The sequence below is a fragment of the Bidens hawaiensis genome, unplaced genomic scaffold (genome assembly GCF_021521415.1).
Source record: "Bidens hawaiensis isolate Kalapana, Puna unplaced genomic scaffold, B.hawaiensis_p1.1 tig00025810_1, whole genome shotgun sequence".
In the NCBI taxonomy this organism is placed as follows: Eukaryota; Viridiplantae; Streptophyta; class Magnoliopsida; order Asterales; family Asteraceae; genus Bidens; species Bidens hawaiensis.
The window spans coordinates 301,484-322,492 of record NW_027494146.1 but is presented as its reverse complement, the minus strand read 5'-3'; the positions used below and the strand labels follow the sequence as shown (position 1 = coordinate 322,492).

Sequence of the window (21,009 nt, the reverse complement as noted above, 5' to 3'; positions counted from 1 at the left end):
TTAATGTGAAAAAAATAGTTTATTTTGTACTGTGTAGGGTTTATATATGTATTGTGTAGGTTGTATCACGAATGTGTGTGTGAAAAAAAACGTAGATTTCTTTGTTGATTTGTGTTGATATGTGTTTTATCTAATGGGTTAGAACACTATGAGGTTGAATCAAATGCAAATGTGTTAAATGATTTTGGAGATAAAGATAAATAAGAATTTTAAAAATTCCTTTTGTGTGTGTTTTTCATATACCACATAAGTTTGATTACTTGATATGCGTAATTTAGATAAAATATTAAAGTTAAAAATAAAATGAAATAGATGTATATTTGTTTGTTGATAATCTATAAATAAAACAATATCGATTATGGGAATTTGAATTATAAATATATTATGATAAAACATAGTTAAATTTGAAATTAAAAAAATGATTGTTTGTTTGTTATAAAAACAAAAAAAATAATAAAAACGTAGATTTCTTTGTTGATATGTGTTTTATCTAATGGGTTAGAACACTATGAGGTTGGATCAAATGCAAATGTGACAATGTGTTAAATGATTTTGGAGATAAAGCTAAATAAGAATTTTAAAAATTCCTTTTGTGTTATTTTTCATGTATCGCATAAGTTTGATATACGTTATAATTATTTTAAAATGTTAGGTTTCATGTATAACACTATAACATATGTAAATAATTTCATGTTTTAATTGAGTAACCTCTTGCAAATATTTAAGAAAAATAAAAATAAAAATAAATTGTTATTTGAAATCTCCTACAACATTTTCTAGTTACCATATACACAAATTTTTGGAGATTACAACTATACCCTTCTATATAAATTAAAGATAAAATTAAAAGAAAATTTATGATTGATTATAATGATTTCTCACACTTTTCTCCCTAAAAATACTTCTGAAATAGCCTAATCTTACACACACACATAATGCGCCAACTTTTTATGGGCCTAAAAAATCGTTGGGCCTTGGGCCGTCGCCCTCTCTACCCACCCCTATGGGACGGACCTGATTGTCAATGGTGATTTAAGCAAAAAGGAGAAATCGTTGTTTCCAAAAACGATATTTGCCAAAAAAAAAAAAAAACGAAAGTCTCCGATCAAATTAGCGATTCCTGCTAAAAGTAATTTGGCTGCCCAAGCAAATAGCTTGTGATTGTCCAATATTGTGAGTTTATTCTTTAATGATATTTTTAAGTAAGTCAAACCTAAAGCGTCAAAATATCGTAAGTTAACATGTCTTGTAAAAACTCACTCGAGCATTATGATAGTCCAAGGTCTGTTTGGATTCTTTTGGTGACCATGCGGTGCATTGCAAAGAATTGCCTGGCTTTAAATACAGACATGATCTGGTTAGGGATGTTATGTGTAATGTTCTTAAACGGGCAGGGATTTCTGCTAAAAAGGAGGCCCCTGTTAACTTTCTCACGGATCCTATTGAAGGGAGGTCTACTTTACGACCAGCTGATATTCTTGTGTTCGGGTGGGCAGGGGGGAAACACGCCTGTGTGGATCTTACAGGAGTGTCTCCTCTTGTTGGGCTCAGGGACCGTGGGTTTGTTGTGGGTCAGGCTGCGTTGAAGGCTGAATCGGACAAAGTTGTTAAACACGAGAAAGCTTGTTTAGATAATCAACATGTCTTTCTACCATTTGCCTTTGATACATTTGGTTTTCTGGCTCCAGAGGCTGTGAAATTTTTGAGTAGGGTTCAGCGCGTCGTACACGGAACCTCTTCAGCTTCTAGGTCTCAAAGCTTCGTTTTTAGCAGGATTGGCTTTGCTGTTCAAAAGGGGGTTGCGGCGCAGCTTGTTGCCCGTTTGCCTGCCACTTTATTGTAATCGTTTTATAGTAAATTATATAAAACTTCGATTAAAAAAAATTTAAATTTAAATATAGTCCAAACACGCTTAGAAAAACAAAAAATTGAAGAAAGAACACACGCACGTTGTAAAATGTATTATTATTATTATTTTATTAATAAATCGTACCTTGCATATAAGCGTGTGCAGCAAGTCACATCGTCGGTTAAATACATACGTATTCACCAAGCAAACTAGCTCCTTATATATACGTCTTCATATTATTATCATTAACCGTCACTAATTCAATCAATAATCTTGTGTTTCTAGGGTTTACTGAATCAATTACAATGTCAAGTTCCGGTGAAGGCGAGTCATTGTACGGCAAAATCAATCCTAAAGCATTCGGTGATCGTGCTTTCAGACGAAACCCTAATAATAATAATAATCATCAACAACTTCTTACTTTTGAAAGTGAGAATATTAATATTAATATTAACGGTAAACGACGTCGTGTTGAGGAAGCCATTAGTGTATTAACATTAAAAGAAGATAGTGTTAATAGTAATTACCAGCCTAAGTCTAAACAGACTGAAGCTGCATATGAGTTAATGCTTGCTTTGGTTCAACAAGAGAGCTTAGGTGGTCAGCCTTATAATATTGTGTGTTCTGCAGCTGATGCGGCTTTGGCTGTTCTTAAGAGTCATAAGTTGAAGAGTGATGAGAAGAAGATTAAGTCTATTGAGGACGTGTTCGTTTTTCGTGTCGCACGCCACGTGTTCAATGAAATGCTTTCGCTTGCTGGGCGGATAACCGATTATGTAGATGCTGATAATAATAATAATAATAATAATAATAATGATAATGATAATGATAATGATGATGCTGGTGTAGCTGTTTAGTTTGAAGATGATGAAGAGGGTTATGATGGTTATGAAAGGGGTGATCTTGATGTAATGCAAGAAGATGTTGATGACGAGACGACGAGTTGGTCAAACGGTCAACGGAAGGTGATTGATCTCGAGAGTGAGGTTTTCTTTCGGAAAGGTGGGATTTTGATTGCGAATGATAAGTGTGAGCTTCCGTTACGGTCGTATAGGGTTCATAGTAAAGGGTATGAAGAGGTTCATGTGCCTGCGTTGAAGCGTAAGCCGGTTGGTGTGGATGAAAAGGTTGTGAAGGTTTCGAGTATGCCGGGTTGGGCTCAGATGGCTTTCGAGGGGATGAGTGAGTTGAACCGGGTTCAGAGTAAGGTTTACGAGACGGCTTTGTTTAAAGCGGATAATGTTTTGGTTTGTGCGCCGACTGGAGCTGGGAAGACGAATGTTGCGATGCTTGCAATTCTTCAGCAGATTGGTTTGCATATGAATGAAGACGGGTCGTTTAATCATAGTGATTATAAGATAGTGTATGTGGCGCCGATGAAGGCTTTGGTGGCTGAAGTGGCTGGGAATTTGTCTGAGCGTTTGAAGCAGTATGGTGTTACAGTGATGGAGTTGAGCGGGGACCAGTCGTTGATGTGTTGACAGATTGAGGAAACACAGATTATTGTAACCACTCCGGAGAAATGGGATATTGTTACTAGAAAGTCAGGAGACCGCACTTATACTCAACTCGTGAAGCTTATAATTATCGACGAAGTGCATCTCTTGCATGATAACAGAGGACCTGTTCTTGAAGCTATTGTTGCGAGGACCGTTAGACAAATTGAGACGACAAAGGAACATATTCGGTTGGTTGGGTTATCTGCCACGCTACCGAACTATGATGACGTGGCGTTGTTTCTAAGAGTTGATTTAAAGAAAGGTCTTTTATTTTGACAATAGTTACAGACCGTGCCCTCTTGCTCAGCAGTATATTGGAATCACAGTGAAGAAGCCTTTGCAGAGGTTTCAATTGATGAATGATATATGTTATGAGAAGGTCATCGGTGTGGCGGGAAAGCATCAGGTGCTTATATTTGTGCATTCAAGGAAAGAAACGGTAAAGACTGCGTGTGCAATTCGAGACACGGCTCTTGTGAATGACAAATTAGGGGTCTTTTTAAAAGATGATAGTGCAAGCCGCGAGATTCTTCATGAACATACGGAGCTTGTGAAAAGCAATGATCTTAAGGATCTTTTGCCTTATGGTTTTGCAATTCATAATGCGGGAATGATTCGGGCTGACCGTCAAATAGTTGAAGATTTATTTGCTTGTGGACACATTCAAGTACTGGTTTCAACTGCCACTCTGGCATGGGGTGTGAACTTGCCAGCTCATACTGTGATTATCAAAGGAACACAGGTTTATACTCCAGAAAAAGGAGCATGGACTGAACTTAGTCCACTTGATGTTATGCAGATGTTGGGTCGGGCAGGGAGACCGCAGTTTGATACTTGTGGTGAAGGGATTGTTATAACTGGACATAGTGAGCTGCTGTATTATCTTTCTTTAATGAATCAACAGCTTCCAATTGAGAGTCAGTTTGTTTCCAAGTTGGCTGATCAACTGAATGCAGAAATTGTTATGGGAGCTGTTAGAAATGCAAAAGAAGCCATCAATTGGCTTAGTTACACTTACTTGTACATTCGCATGATGCGTAATCCTACACTTTATGGTTTATCTTCTGATGCTTTGAAGACAGATCAATTACTTGAGGCTAGGAGAGCTGATCTGGTTCATTCGGCTGCTACAATACTTGACAGAAACAACTTGGTGAAGTATGATAGAAAAAGTGGTTATTTTCAGGAGACTAATTTGGGTAGAATTGCAAGTTACTATTACATAACTCATGGAACGATTTCCACTTACATCGAGAATTTGAAGCCTACTATGAATGAAATAGATCTTTGTAGACTGTTTTCACTCAGTGAGGAGTTCAAACATGTGACAGTAAGACGGGATGAAAAAATGGAACTTGTAAAGCTTGCGGATCGTGCTCCTATTCCCATCAAGGAAAGCTTAGAAGAACCGAGTGCAAAGATCAATGTCTTACTTCAAGCATATATTTCTCAGCTACAGCTTGAAGGACATTCTTTGACTTCTGACATAGTCTTCATAACTCAGGTCGGTTTTATACTTTATGCTCTACTTAATCATTAACTTTCTTTGCACTTGTTTTTTTATTCATATAATACCAACGTATAATACCACGCACTTCAACTTCAGTTAGGTTTTAGTCATTGTACCTTTTTCTTTTTGTATTTTTTTTGGACAGGACCCGTTTTGACTCGAGCCAAAATGATCCAAACTTATTTTTTTGGCCAGAAGTTTAGAAAGGACTCATTTTGATCCAAACTCATTTTGCTCATAAGCTGAATCGACCCAAACCCTTTTTAACCCGTGACCCGACCCACCTAGTTTGGCAGGACTAACATAGAAATAAAGAAATGCGCCTGCGCTTTAGGGTGTGGGTGCAGTAGTGGACATAAAGATAATAAATAAAAAAAATATCACACGTGAATTATTCATCTTTTTATATTTTTAAATCGTGTATTACATTATCTTCTTAGTTTTAGGTGTTTAACAGTAGAAAATGTTATCTAGTAATATTAGGCGCCTCTTACACGTGAGTCGAGCGCCTTCACTGCACCATTTTAAGCCAAGGTTTGGATCATTATGGGTCATTTATAAAATCCCCTCTAATCAGACATGACAAAAATCAATTTCTTAAATGATTCAAATACACAAAAAAAACACACAGTGACTAAAACAAGATAAAAGTGAAAGTAACTTGGTATTTTATCAAAATAACCATTTGGATTTTCTATGATATTTTCACTTACCATTTATGGTCGTATATTATATATTGTATTAATTACAATTTTTTTGGTTTTGCAGAGTGCGGGACGTCTGATGCGTGCTCTTTTTGAGATTGTGTTAAACAGAGGCTGGGCCGAGTTATCTGAGAAAGCTTTAAACTTGTGCAAAATGATAAATAAGAGGATCTGGGGTGTACAAACTCCACTATGCCAATTTGATGGTTTAAAAAATGATATATTAATAAAACTGGAGAGAAAAGATTTAGCATGGGAAAGATATTATGACCTGTCATCACAAGAGCTAGGAGAGCTCGTTCGTGCCCCGCGTTTAGGAAGAAAGCTTCATAAATACATTCACCAGGTCCCGAAACTTAACCTTGCAGCACATATTCAACCAATCTCCCGAAGCATGTTAACAGTTGAACTCACAATCACTCCAGATTTTCAGTGGGATGACAAGATTCATGGCTATGTGGAACCGTTTTGGGTGATTGTGGAAGATAATGATGGGGAAAACATTCTTCATCACGAGTATTTCTTGCTGAAAAAACAGTATATCGATAAAGACCACAGTTTAAAGCTCGTTCTACCGTTATACGAACCGTTACCACCTCAGTGCTATATTAAGGTTGCTTCTGACAGATGGATTGGGTCGTTATCAGTTTTACCCATATCGTTTCGTCACTTAATCTTACCTGAAAAGTACCCACCACCAACCAAATTGCTAGAGTTGCAGCCACTCCCTGTAACTGCTTTGAGAAACCCGTTGTATGAATCTCTTTATCAAGAGTTCAAACACTTTAACCCTGTTCAAACTCAAGTTTTCAATGTGCTGTATAACACTGATGACAATGTGTTAGTTGCTGCATCAGCTGGATGGGGGAAAACTATATGTGCTGAGTTTTCGGTTTTAAGAAACCATCAGAAAGGGCCTGGTGATGTCATGCGGGTTGTGTATATTGCACCCGTTGAAGCGTCTGCTAAACAAAGATATAATGAGTGGAAAAAGAAATTTGGAGACGGGCTGGGGTTGATCGTTTGTGAGTTGACCGGGGAAACAACAACCGATTTGAAGTTACTTGAAAACGGGCAGGTGATAATCAGCACTCCTGATAAGTGGGACGCATTATCGCGTCGTTGGAAGCAAAGAAAACATGTTCAACAAGTAAGTCTTTTTGTTGTTGATGATTTGCATTTGGTTGGAGGGCAAAATGGTCATGTCTTGGAGATTATTGTGTCTCGGATGAGGTACATTGCAAGGTTATGTCATAATACACGAATCGTCGTGTTATCGACTTCACTTGCAAACGCTAACGATTTGGGCGAATGGATGGGTGCCACGTCACGCGGTATTTTCAATTTCCCGCCATCTGTTCGGCCCGTTCCTCTCGAGACTTATATTCTAAACCTGCCATTGTACAAACATGCTAATTTTGATACCCTAATGCAATCATTGAGCAAACCGACTTACAATGCAATCATACAACACGCTAAGAATAAAGAACCCGCCATTGTGTTTGTTCCCACAAGGAAACACACCCGCCTGACAGCTGTTGATCTGATGACATACTCGATTGCTGAAAGTAATGTTCAATCTAAAAACAAGGTGGGCCCGTTTATTGACCGAATCCAAGAGCCCACGTTGAAGGAGACTTTGAAACACAGGGTCGGGTATCTACACGAGGGTTTGACCACCATTGACCAAGATATTGTTAAGACACTGTTTGAAGCGGGCTGCATTCGAGTGTGTGTAGTTAGTGCTGCAATTTGTTGGGCGGTCTCTCTTCGTGCATACTTGGTGGTTGTTATGGGAACACAATATTATGATGACACGAATTATCCATTCACCGATCTTCTTCAAATGATGGGTCGCACGGGCCGACCTCTTGTCGATAGTGATGGGAAATGTGTTATATTTTGTGATGGCCCGTGTAGAGCATACTGCATAAAGTTCTTCCTTACAGGGTTTCCGGTTGAAAGCCATTTGCAGCATCGCTTACATGATAATTTGAATGCTGAGGTGGTTACTCAGTCGATTACAAACAAACAAGAAGTTATTGATTATCTGACGTGGACGTTTATGTACCGTAGACTCACCCGAAACCCCAACTACTACAACCTCCAAGGTGTAAGTCAAAGGCATTTATCGGATCATTTTTCCAAACTAGTGGAGAACACGTTAACCGATTTGGAATCGAGCAAATGCGTTTTGATCCAGGATGATTTTGGCATTTCAACTGATAATCTTGGTATGATTGCTTCATATTATTACATCAGTTACACGACAATCGAACGGTTTAGTTCCTCGATTATCAGTAGCACAAAACTGAAGGGTATGAGACACTTGCAGTTCGACCCGGTGAAGAGGTTTTAATCCGGAGGTTAATCAACCATCAACGATTTTCGTTTGAAAACCCGAACTACACAGACCCATATGTCAAGGCTAACGCGCTGTTACAAGCTTATTTTTCAAGACAGTTGGTAGGTGGGAGTCTTGGGTTTGACCAGAAAGAGGTGGTCTTAACTGCTGGTAGGTTGGTTCAAGCTCTGGTTGATGTTGTTTCGAGTAACGGAAGGCTTAGTTTAGCTCTTCTCGCAATGGAAGTTAGCCAAATGCTGACACAAGGAATGTGGGAACGAGACTCGGTTCTATTACAACTGCCTCATTTCACTAAAGAGTTAGCCGAGCGGTGTGAAGCAAACCCGGGGAGAAGTGTGAAGACGGTTTTTGATTTAGTCGAAATGGAAGATAACGAAAGACGGGAGTTGTTACAAATGTCGGATCTACATTTAATGGATATCGCAAAGTTTTGCAACCGTTATCCTAACATCGACGTGTCATATGATGTGGTGAATGGTGAAAGTATTCGGGCCACGGATGATTTTACTTTGATGGTGACACTTGAACGGGATGGGACCGAAGTGGGGCCCGTGGATGGGCCGAGGTACCCGAAGGGTAAAGAAGAGGGATGGTGGCTTGTTGTCGGGGATACTGAAAGTAACGCGCTGCTTGCGATTAAGAGGGTTTGCTTGCAGAGCAAGTTAAGAGTGAGAGTTGATAATATTGCTGCTCCAAGTGAAGCTGGGAAGAAAATGTTGAGCTTGTATTTGATGTGTAATTCTTACATGGGGTGTGACCAAGAGTATAGCTTCACTGTTGATGTTAAACCATAAATATTTTAGTCATTTGACTTTTAGTATTTATGTTACTTGTTCAATTTTCAAGCTTTTGCTACACTCACGTCAATTTTGTTTTCAGTGTACTGAAAGTCTTTTGCTATAGCTTTTGTTATTTCTTGGTGTTTAAAGGCAGGTGATCTCTGCTTTGCGTTTAAAGCAACCCCCGTAAAAACCTATTTAGGTGGCTCTTATGTGGCTCCTGGTAATGCATGTCACACTCATCATACAGCCACCGACTCATGTGGATCGGTGAGAATATAGAAAAAGTAAATGAAACTTAAGTCGAATATAATTTGGTATTTTCGAAGACTTTTTCCTAATACTTTATCTGATAACTAAATCATGAGTTGCTTATGCAATTTATTAATTGAGGTACAATTGATTTCCCTCGGGTTTTCTCAATCGTATTATCAAAATTTTTGAAATACTAAGCATCAAGTATTACATTAAATATCGCTGATAAGTATCAAATTAGGTCGAAACACGAAATATTAAATATAAAATGATAAATCAACTAAATATTCAAAACCAAGCCACATAGCTTATGGTCCTGAACTTAAGGTCTTGATGTTCATTGGCTTTGCTCAGTCACAGCATACCTGTTCACAAAATCCAAATACGCCTGCGAAACACCAAAAAATAAGACTTGATTTATACCAAGAATTTTACAAATAATTAACGTGTTAAATAAGATAATAAAGACTATTAGGGGTGTAAACGAGCCAAGGCGCTCGCAAGCTATTCGAGATCGGCTCGAATTGAGCCGAGAGCTTATATGAGCTTGAGCTCGAGCCTATAAATAAGCTTGTTTAATAAACGAGCCTAAGCCCGAGCTTTACGTATCTAGCTCGATCCAGCTAAGGAGCCTATTGCTTATATAATGTATATTTAATATATATTTATTTACTAATAATTATTATGTATAAAATTATGATAAAAATAACTAAATAAGATATATTATGTCATATATAAAATTATAACTAAAAAATATTTACAGAAATAATTAAAAATATATATATCAAAAGTAACTAATAAATAGTAAACGATATGGCCCGGGTCGAGATTGAGAAAAACTACTCACGAGCAGAGCTCGAGCATTAGAAATGGAGCTCAAAACGAGCCGAACTCGAACTCGAGCTCTCTATAAGTTAAAGTGTTAAACAAGCCAAGCTCAAGACCCCCCCCCCAAAAGACAATAACAAAAGTAATAATACCTGCAGTATTGCTACAGCTGCAAATTTGTCACTGCTTGTTTTAGCTTCCACCGGATGCAAATTCAATGGCTTCAACAATAACTCCACATTCTGTTACCAACTTAAACCACATCAGAACCTTATAATCAAACATTTTGCGCAAAAAAGATGCACATACCTTTGTCGTGTAGCATTCGTTCCACAAAGTATACTTCACGTCTACAAGTTTCCCAGTTTTACTAAGGTCGTCGACAAACACTTTCACTTGTGTAGCCTGATAAAAATGAAGAAATAAGTTATAAGATCATGAAGTTCAAACTGAATAAACGAGAAGGTGAAGTTACAAAAATGAAATAAAAGCTTGCATTTTCGCTGTTCTTTTGCATGTATTTGTATGGGTACCCGACAACAAACGCAGACAGAGACAGTTTTGATATCTGCATACAAAAAAATAAAAATTAACATATCTATATCTACATTGTCTAATTGATAATGATATATTTTTTAAAAAAATATTAATTATACTATCAAAACACATTTTTTGATTTCTTTTTAAATCGTTAGTATATAGAAAACATTTTCCATCTATATAATGTATATAAAAACTTTAGAGTTTTATGTATTGATATTTTACACCGCGTGTCTTACACGGGCTCTAAGCTAGTTTTATATAGAGAAACAAACAGATTGTTAAGTAAAACTAACCAGTTGTTCAAAATCAAGAGCCATCAGACCGATATTGTTTTTCCGCCTAACTAGAACACTGCAGCATATAAAAACAACCAATATTATCTCAACCATATTCTATTAATGTTTGTGCATTTGCAACAAGTTTATACAATTATACCTTAATGGTGAAGCAACTTTGTTGTCAAAATCTGAAACTGCGAGACCAACGTATTTGTCACCGACATCCAAGCCAAGAAACCGGCCTCGGTCCACTGCGCGCAGCTTCAGAAAGTCTTGGTATAAGTTGAGTGGCTTCACAAACCTCATCTATCAATCCATTATTAGGAGATTGGTGATTAACATGAATTTTTTATAAAGCTCAAAACTTTATGATACCAAACTCACATTCCCCTCAAATATATTTGATTTGTTAATGCATTACAAAAGATGGAAACTTTTCATACTTAAAATCTTTATCCATTCCGAGAAAAATACAGAAAGGCTAAAAGGAACAAACAACAAAGCCAACTAGTAGGGGTGTATGAAACAGAAAAATTCGAATAATCCAAACCGATGCAAAAACCGATGGTTTAGTTTTGTGTTTTTGTAAAACCGAACTTACGGTTCGTTTCGGTTTTGCATGTAATAAAAACCGAAAAAACAGAACCGAACCAAATTTATAGATTTTCATTTTATAATTCGTAAGGATTTAATAAATATATAGCTCAAATACTTAAGACAAAATATATATAATAATCAATTAGTTAATAGTTACCAAAATGATTCATGACGAAATTCATTATTTTTGGCCAATTTCTTTATTCAGCTCAAATTTTTCATGCTTGAACGGAAAACCAACAAAACCAAAACCAAAACCAAACCGAACCAGAACGATTTTCGAAAATTCAAAAATTCGAATGATTTGGGTCAAAATTCATTATCAGGGAAAAAAGAAAATCAGCCTTAGATTTTCAAGCTCAAATAGCAAACTGAACCCAAACCGAAAACCCGAAACCCAATAGTTTTCAAAAATCCAAAGTTTGGGTTATTGGTTTGATTTTAGCTCAAAACCGACCCAAACCAAACCGAACCGAACCGAACCGTGCACACCCCTACGGTTTAATTATGCCTTTCCCATATGCAAATTGCAGATTCTCAACATAAAACTAACCCAAAAAGTTAATTATGCATACCTTTTCTTAGAAGCTAGTGATTTGCAGGAAAAGTGAAAACAAGCAAATTTGTTTAGGTAGGTGGGACCCTGGTGATGAAGCTCAAATCAAAATCTGACTTAATTGAAATTAGACCACCAAATTTGTCTCTCAAACATTTCTGCAAACACTTGGTGGGCACCAACAGCAAAAACAAGAGCCTTTTTATTATACGATGGTGATTGGTGATAGCTAAATATGTAAATGTTTATTGGATTATTAGTTTTTTCAAGAAATCCAATAAGTTAAAAATCGCTTTTTGAAAGGGCTTTTTTAAAATACTAATAACCATTTTTCAAACTCAATTTCAAACACGTTGCAAACATTATAATGGAGGTCAGATCATATTACACGAGACAGGTTCATTCTTATCATAAGATACTTGATAGTTTATTTGATCTTTAAGATAATTTATACTTTATTTAGTATTTTTTTGTTTTCTCTATAGTGGTCAAGGTATATTGTCACTTGAGTTTCTTGATCAGGTCCCACAACTCGACACGGTAATATTCCCATCGTTCGATTCCAAAGTACCGTTATGGGTCACTTTTTATGCTTCTTATATCATAGTCCCATCAACCCGATTTCCAAGTTCCAAACCTTTTCAAACTACACTTAATGGTAATCTCTATCCGATACAAACATATATAACTTGTCTACTTCCCGCAAAACGGTGTCTTTTGACGGATCACACATTCGCGTACCACATATAAATGGCATCTTCTTTAACGAACAAAACCGACTTCTTTCTTTTCCAATACTAAATTGAATACCAGTTTGTAGGAACATAATCTAGTAGTATATGATCAACAATCAAAACTAAAACAAAAGGTTATATAAAGTAGAAATTAATATATGTAATCCCTTATGTTTTCATTCTGTTTTGAATAGAGCTAGCCATCATCGCCAAAGCATAGTGTCGACGTCGATTTGGCACACGAGAGACAAGAAACTAGCGTTTTTGCCAAGATCATTGGTAGTAGCCGTGCAACTTAGGGGTGTGGCCGAAAGGATGTGTCATAACTCTTTCAAGTATCGCAAATGAAGCAATATGAGTCCCTTAATGCCAGCACAAGCTACATCACTTTGGAATTGTCGCCCCTTTGTCGTATTACTAGTTTAAATGCCAGTGTGTTGCAAAGACAATCTAAATAGTAAGTCTGGTATGTTATAAGTTACAACCTTAAAAGCAACTCATTTCATCCGGTCCCACTTATTGGCAGTATATTAGTGGGACCCTGTAAGCTCATCAGTCACAAGACTTCACTGACCTTATTTAAGATCAAATTCACACGGGTGTTTTGCTTTCAAAGAAAAAAGAACACAAATACATATCGTTTAAAGTTAATCCGCGGTTGTACAAATGATCCTACGATCGTTGGAGTAAAGCCAACCTCGGAAGTCTTAAACTGGTCACTTAATGTATATAGTTGCTGCATTGGTGATCACACCATGCACTAATCACACTTCATATATGCAGCACACAGCTTATTCCTACAAAACAACATTCTGCAGTTTAATAGTGTTTATAAAGTGTGAAAAAAGACCTGCAAATATTGAATGAGAAAATATGCATACTGAAAATATTGACCATAAGTTGACCATAATCTTAGTAGAGTAGTTCCTCAAATACAGGGTCCACAGTTTGACCCCATTTCCCATGGTACAAATCCAGAATCTTCTCCGCCGGCGTTAAACCTGCAAGTAATAGATATGGCAAATTCGGCCCGTTTGTTAGTACAATAGTCGACTTGTCACTTGACAAGTTAATGATTCATACAAATCACTATAAATACAGAAGACTAATAATATTACTTATTTCCCACGAACGGGTCAAATGGGTGAGCTAAAATGGTAACGGGGCAACTGGTTTGAAAGTTGCCCAAAGTGTACTTACAACTCAAACAATCTCTTATATCATGACCCGTTTTCAAAGAACGGGTTGGTTTGGACCAAAAAAAAGGTATATGGGTTCGTTTGGGTCGAATCATATTAGACAACGGGTCAACTTGGGTCAACTCACATTAGGCAATGGGTCAAAACGGGCCACTGTTATAAAACTTGTTTACTTTAAAAGAATATAGTGGGCAAACCTATTTTGATACATTTTCCAAAATGACTCATTTCAACCAGAGACTAAAAGTCAGAACACGTATTGACCCAAACCAAATTGTTACTCTTTTGAAGCAGCCAGTTTTGACCTAAACTCATTTGGTTCCTGTATTGGCCCAGCCCGTTTTAAGCATTCGACCGACCTACCATGTTTGCCACGTTTATAAGATCAAATAATGATAAAATAGTTTTTATAGTGGTTTTTAAGATATTTATTTATTCATAATTATTTTTATAAAAAAGTACAAGAAATAAGATGCATAATTCACCTGTTCTAACCACCTCTGCCACTTCATTTAAGAACCCTGTTTCTTTATATCCTCTTCTCTCCAGCCCATCCTAAATAAAAGGTGTTTATTAATAATGCATTAATCACCGACATGAGTATTAATCAATCTACGTTTCATAATCACCTTTGCGAACTGCAAAACTTCTTCAGTCACATGTTTCACCAATCCATCACGAAACGGTGTTTTCAGACCCGTTACAGGAACCTGAAACACATTAGTCCACACAAAAGTTATGATACTTTAAGTTGTATAATGATAATAACATACTTTTTATATGTTCATAATAATATTACCTTATTTCTCAACATCTGTCTTTCGCCTTCAGTCCAATCGGCTGTCATGTCCAAAACATTTTGCAGAGAAATATCATCATACAATATGCCCACCTGTAGTTAGTTCTACCACAATGAGAGCTAAAAGGTAAAAAGAATACCTACATTAGGGGTGCAAACGAGTCGAGCTGCTTGCGAGCTACTCGAGCTCGGATCAATAAAATGCTCAAAACGAGCCGAGCTTTTTCGAACTTGAGCCAAGCCCAAGCCTCAAATATAACTCATTTTCTTTCAGTTATCAAGCCCGAGCTCGAGCCTTGGATGGAGAGCTCGTTTAGGCTCGTTGAGCCTTATGTATTTTTAAGTTTGACCTCTTTTGGACTTCTATATGTTTTCACACTAAACAGCGAGCTCAAGCCAAGCTTTGGCTCGTTTAAGGTACTGCACGGGCTTGAGCTCAGGGGCGGTTCTTTTCTTGGGCCAAACCGGGCCGCGGCCCCATCTTCTTTTTCGTTTAGTAGTGTATTTTTACCGGAAAAATTCCAAAAAAATTATATTTATTAAGTCTGGCCCAACCATGTTATTTGAGTCCGGCCCATCCATGTTATTTGAGTTTGGCCCATCCATATTATTTGAGTCCGGGCCAGCCACGAAATGTTAAAAAATAAAGCCCGGTACAAAAATAAGCCCAGATTTTGTTGGATGTAACCATCTTAATAAGCCTGTCACATGTAGATGACCGGGTCGGACCTATTGGGCCCGTGAGATTCATTAATATGTAATGGGTTTACGAGGTTGCAATTAAAGTTTTATTATATTTGGTAATGTCTTCATGTCTTGACTAGCAAGTTAGGTTAATATATATAAACCGAGTTATGGTTAGACATTAGAAACACACACGAGATGCAACCAAGTTAGGATTCATCTAAAGAAACACGAGTTACGTGAAATAGGGGTTTTAGAAATTAATTCCTCTATATAATATTGAGAGTTATTCAATATTAGTTATTGTGTGTTTACGTTTTGGTGAATTATATCAATTCGTCATTGAGATTTGAGTCCGGTCCATTCATATTATTTATGTAAGAACGGTGGTAATTTGAATGATTGAATTTAAATTTAAATTTACATTATTGAATTGGTATTTGCATTGATTGATTGAATATAGTACGTTTTTATTGTTTGACCCGACCCGAACCGGATTGCCGACCCAAAACATAGGAGTAGGGGAAAACAAAATTTTTTTGGCTCTCATGAATTTCGGCCCATCCATACTAGACGTTCAAGATCCGCCACTGCTTGAGCTGAGTTTAGGCTCATTTAAAGTTTTTCTAAAATTATATAAAACTGTATAAAATTAACTAACAAATAATAAACGAGCCAATCCCAAGCTTGAAAAATTACTCGCGAGCCAAACTCGAGCTTTGGAAAAGGATCCCAAAACGGCCGAGCTCCAGCTCCAGCTCTAGTAAGTCACAACGAGCCAAGCTCAAGTCAAGCTCGGGCTCGGCTCGTCTCGTTTACAACCCTACCTGTATGAATTATTTAAAAAAAATAAAACAAATTAACCTACCCAAAAAGCGGGCAATGCACATAACCTTCTCCATGGCCCTCCATCCGCACCCCTCATTTCCAAATATCTTTTAAGCCTAACCTGAATCAGAAAGAAACAAATTATAATTAAAAAAAATCCACTTTTATCGTGTTATCGAGTAATATACCTCAGGAAATATTGTTGTGAGGTGATTTTCCCAATCATTCAAAGTTGGATATTCTCCCGGAATTGGAGCAAGTTTTCTTGCTAGGAAGTCCTGTATATTATGACAGTTATTCTCACAGAAAAATTAATTACATAACTAAGTTGACTATTAGGAATAGAGTCAAACCCTGAAGGACAATCCTGCACAATCAATATACTTTTTCTTTCGGTAGACAAAATACATCGGAACGTCAAGAGCATATTCGACATATTGCTCAAACCTAATACCATCAAGCAGACAAGGTATTAATATGAAGTATAAACATTCATGGATATGTAACCAAAATAAATAAAATATTTGGCTTACCCAAAAGAATCATCAAAAACAAACGGAAGCATTCCAGCACGATTGTTATCGGTGTCTGTCCAAATTTGGCTGATAAAAGAATATAGCAGTCACTATTATGGGTGCAAACGAGCCGAGCCGCTAACGAGCTACTTGATATCGGATCAATAAATAGCTCGAAACGAGCCAAGCTTTGTTGAGTGCGAGCCTCAAACAAAGCTCATTTAGTTATCGAGCCTGAGCTCGAGCTTTGTATGCGAAGCTCCTTTAGGCTCGTCGAGCCTTAAGCCTTGTGTGTTTTTAAGATTGGCCTCTTTTGGACTTCTATGTATTAATTTCACACTGCAAAGCCGAGTTCGAGCCGAGCTTTGGCTTGTTTAAGGTGTTGCACGAGCTTGAGCCGAGCTTAGGCTCGTTATAAAGTTTTTTTTCATAATATATAAAAATAATTAAAAATGTATATCAATAAGTTTTAACAAATAATAAGCGAAACCAGCCCAAGCCAAGCTCGAGCTTGAAAAAACGACCCACGAGCCGAACTCGAGCTCGAGCAAGTCAAAACAAGCTGACCTCTAGCCTAGTCAAGCTCGGCTCGTTTACACATCCCTAGTTACTATATCTTCAAATAATATTAAATAGATATAAGTAATATAAAATATTTACCTCCTCATGCTGAGATGACCATTTGGTTTTCCTTCTGTAAATGGTGAATTAGCGAACAATGCTGTAGCAATCTGATTCATTTTAATAAAATGATTTACTCAATTTTAGTTTGACCCGTTACAAGATGCATGACCTGAATTAACCATTTATAAGCAAGCGGGACAAAATATACTTACGGGTTGTAAAGCAAGACCAGCCCGGAATTTTCTTATCATGTCAGCTTCAGAAGAAAAATCAAGATTAACCTGTCAAATATAAAAGACCAAATTTTGACCATCGATCATCAACCGTTGACCAAACATGTAGTCTGAATCAAAAGCGCTCACCTGAACGGTACACGTCCTGAACATCATGTCGAGTCCAAGAGAACCGACTTTAGGCATGTAATTCCTCATAATTTCATATCTTCCCTGAGCCAACATATAATGTTAACATGTTTCATTTTTACTAAATATTAAATAATAATTTTTTAGTTTCTTTTTCTTTTTACCTTGGGCATTATAGGTATATCTTTCCGTTCCCATTTCGGCTGGAAACCGATTCCTATAAACCCGATTCCCATCTCTTCAGCAACAGCTTTAACCTACAAATAATTTAGAAACACAAAAAATTTCATATAAAGATTACATATTAGTTACACGTTTAACAGAGACTACAGTTACCAAACCTGGTAAAGATGTGAATTAACTTCTGCGCACGTTTGATGCAGAGTTTCAAGAGGCGCGCCACTAAGTTCAAACTGACCACCAGGCTCCAAAGATATACTTTGCTTTCCCTAAATAAAGTTACATAAATATTTAAAAATAATAAATATAAGCAAAAAGTACAAAATAATATGCAAATTACCTGTTTAAGTCCAATTATGTTATCACCTTCCATGATTTTCTCCCAATCAAATCTCTCAGAAATAGCATTTAACAGATCAGCAATTTGTTCATATGTCATAGGGCGCAACGTTTTAAGACCAAAACCGAATTTTTCATGTTCAGTTCCTATTCTGTTATATCAATGAAGATTAATCAAAACGAATGATGCATAACAATATAAGGTAAGTTTAAAAATAGGACTGTAAACAAAACGACCTGAACAAGGAATTTCGTGCAATCAACTAAATTAAGTGAACACGTACAGAGGCCATGTTTGTTTGATTGTGTTCATGAACGTTCGATAAGGTGTTCGTTTACCTTCGTTAGTGTTTGTTCATTAAAGGTTTTTTATATTTTTTTAATAACTTTTCTATTCGAATCACATGGATTTAAGCAAAATTACTAATTATGTAACAAAAAATATACGAGAATTGTGTGATTAATTTATATGTAGATTAACATATGAATATGATTGTTAAAGATAAAAAAAGCCAACAAAAACTTGACCATTGAGACTAACAATTCTCGGTTAGCCAAATTAAATAAAACATGTTTTGTGTACATTTGTGTTCGTGAACTGTTCACAAACAAGTTCATTTCATTAATGAACGAACACAGCCCAAAAATTAAATTCAGTCAGGTGTTCGTGAACCATTATCCACAAGGCCAATTCTGTTCGGTTTGGTTTGTTTACAACCCTGTTTAAAAATATGTTTAAACTGCAAAAACACGAATAAAAACCGAACCTCCAGTTTTCTTTAGGTTTGCAGCCGGAAGCAAGGTATCCAACAAGGTCTTGTTTTGTAAGTGGCTCTGCAGAAACTGATGCATCATCTGTAGGAGGACTTGCAGCCACAATTACCTTTTTGCCCCTGCTGAACTTTACATCTATATGCATATTTAAAGTAGTTTTTGAGGAGTCCCTTGTAAACGCCAAGGCCCTTTTATGTGTCGATGCATTTGTGTTGTGTGATCCACTAAAAACTGAAGTGTAACCGGATTTATATTGCGAAAACTCGGTATGAATGGCATTTGATGGACTTGTCTGAGACACTGGTACCATTTTTTTCTGCAGATAAAACATAACTCAGTGCTTTAACATCACACATCAGGTGACACAATAAATCAAGATAACTACTTTCACTAGGCATGTATGATGTTCATGTTCATGTTCCTGTTCCTGTTCGTCATCTAACTTTAACCGAACATAAACACGAAAAGTTAAACAAATGTAGTTTCTTGTTCATGTTCGCTCGTTAAAAAAAATGAATATGTTCGTGTTCGTTTGTTAGAATTCTAAACGAACAGTTCACAAACATAAGCCACACAAAAACGAACATCGATTGAAGTCCAACACATGTTTAACCATTTTAAAAAATTATTATAAAACTACGTAGTTAAATGTGTTAAAATAGCATATAAAATAAAAGCACAAACAAACAGTTCGCAAACATAAATAAGCAAACGAAGCATAAACAAACTTCCCTACATGTTGAAATCTTCCTTGGTTCGGTAAAACAAAACATTTACCGAATATTACGGATACCCCGAAAACATGAAAAAATAATACAGGAACGGAACGGCTACTGATCCCGAAATTGTAATCCAGTGGATCAAGTAATTGTGATGACAAATTAATTAATTAACAAAAATGAAAACAGAAACATATTGAGATGACACGTACAAGTAATCAATCAGACGTGCGAGATGGAGAGTGTGTTCGGTGTTTGATACTAAACATAATAAGTGAGATTTATTTAAAGGTTAACGACAGCATTTTGGACTCGTGCGACGGCGGAGTATAATAATAATAATAATAATAATAATATGTTATGTTTCGAAAAGGTTTCTCAAAAGCAAACGAGCGCGGCTCGTTTACTTTATCGAATTATTTTGCTTGTTTATAGTTCGAGTCGAGTTCAAGCTCGTTAAGCTTTTCTATATTTTTAATTTTTAGACGGGAGTCTGTGCAATGTAGCGGAAAACACGTACATTGGTACTCATGTAACAAGTCTATGGGTGTTTGTTGTTTGATTTAAAACCGTAAAACCGTTCAAACCGGTCGTTGGTTTGATTTCACGTTTGATTTTTTCAATAACTTTTCGCTGGTCGTTTTTTGGTTTTCGACTAAAAACCCGTTGCCAACGGTTATGCCCACGGTTTAATTTAAAATCATCAAAAGCAGATCGCAAACACTTATATGTAAAATGCTATTTTTTTAACTGAAAAAAAAAACTATAGCAATATCATACTCAAATTAAAGAGAAAAATATGCTCGTTTTTATGGTTCAATTTCCTTTTTTAAAAAAAATATTAACATATGAAAATTTTATTAGCGTTTAAAAATCATGGGGTAAGTTTGATTAAAAGTGAAAATAAGAGTCACGAATGAGTGAAAGATCAAGGATTATAACTGTAAGTCCGTAACTATTTTTAAAATTTACAAAATTTAAGCAAAGTGAAAGAGCCAATATGTAACTATTATTTAATAACTGTATTTGACTTTTTTATTGGACAAGTTTACCCTTATATTAGATGCGTTTAAGGTTGTATCATTTGTTTATTGATTTATATAGGGTATTAAAGCAATATGTAACTATTTATATTAGATGGGTTGTTTTTTTCAAACTAGTGATCCACTCGGCTCTGATCGTTTATTACATATTAATCATTTGTTAACAATTTTAATTATCTTTATATGTTTTAAGAAAAAACCTAAAACGAGCCTAAGCTTGGTTGGAGCTCGTGAACTACCATATTTGAGCAAAAGCTCGGGCTGAGCTCAACTACGAATTGTGAAATTAATACGTAGAGATCCAAAATATGTCAAACTAAAAACTACACAAGGCTCGTTAAAGCTCGGCGAGTCTAAACGAGCTTCTCATATACAAGGCTCGAGCATGGACTCGATAACTAACAAGCTTTACTTGAAGCTCAAGCTCGAAAAAGCTTGACGCCTTT

The 21,009-nt window shown here is 36.4% G+C and overlaps 2 protein-coding genes and 1 pseudogene across 3 annotated transcripts; 1 reads left to right on the top strand and 2 right to left on the bottom strand.

Moving 5' to 3' along the window:
* Positions 1–2,154: 2,154 nt before the first annotated feature.
* LOC143572371 (DExH-box ATP-dependent RNA helicase DExH12 pseudogene) lies at positions 2,155–8,721 on the top strand (annotated as a pseudogene). Its single transcript, XR_013142246.1, has 2 exons — positions 2,155–4,852; positions 5,627–8,721. The product of XR_013142246.1 is annotated as a DExH-box ATP-dependent RNA helicase DExH12 pseudogene (transcript).
* Positions 8,722–9,284: 563 nt separating this feature from the next.
* LOC143572358 (uncharacterized) lies at positions 9,285–11,828 on the bottom strand. Its single transcript, XM_077057545.1, has 7 exons — positions 11,783–11,828; positions 10,768–10,916; positions 10,626–10,683; positions 10,281–10,357; positions 10,099–10,189; positions 9,942–10,031; positions 9,285–9,349 (listed from the first exon to the last, which is right to left on the bottom strand). The coding sequence occupies exons 2-7, from the start codon at positions 10,914–10,916 to the stop codon at positions 9,299–9,301; spliced, it is 516 nt and encodes a 171-aa protein (XP_076913660.1). The 5' UTR covers positions 11,783–11,828; the 3' UTR covers positions 9,285–9,298.
* Positions 11,829–13,385: 1,557 nt separating this feature from the next.
* On the bottom strand, positions 13,386–19,111 carry LOC143572357 (glutamate--cysteine ligase, chloroplastic-like). Its single transcript, XM_077057543.1, has 15 exons — positions 18,795–19,111; positions 18,029–18,179; positions 17,850–17,957; positions 17,673–17,765; positions 17,509–17,592; positions 17,359–17,427; positions 17,183–17,253; positions 16,541–16,609; positions 16,361–16,454; positions 16,196–16,285; positions 16,048–16,128; positions 14,496–14,588; positions 14,326–14,406; positions 14,182–14,251; positions 13,386–13,498 (listed from the first exon to the last, which is right to left on the bottom strand). Exons 1-15 carry the CDS (start codon positions 19,109–19,111, stop codon positions 13,410–13,412), a joined length of 1,560 nt encoding a protein of 519 aa, XP_076913658.1. The 3' UTR covers positions 13,386–13,409.
* Positions 19,112–21,009: the final 1,898 nt, after the last annotated feature.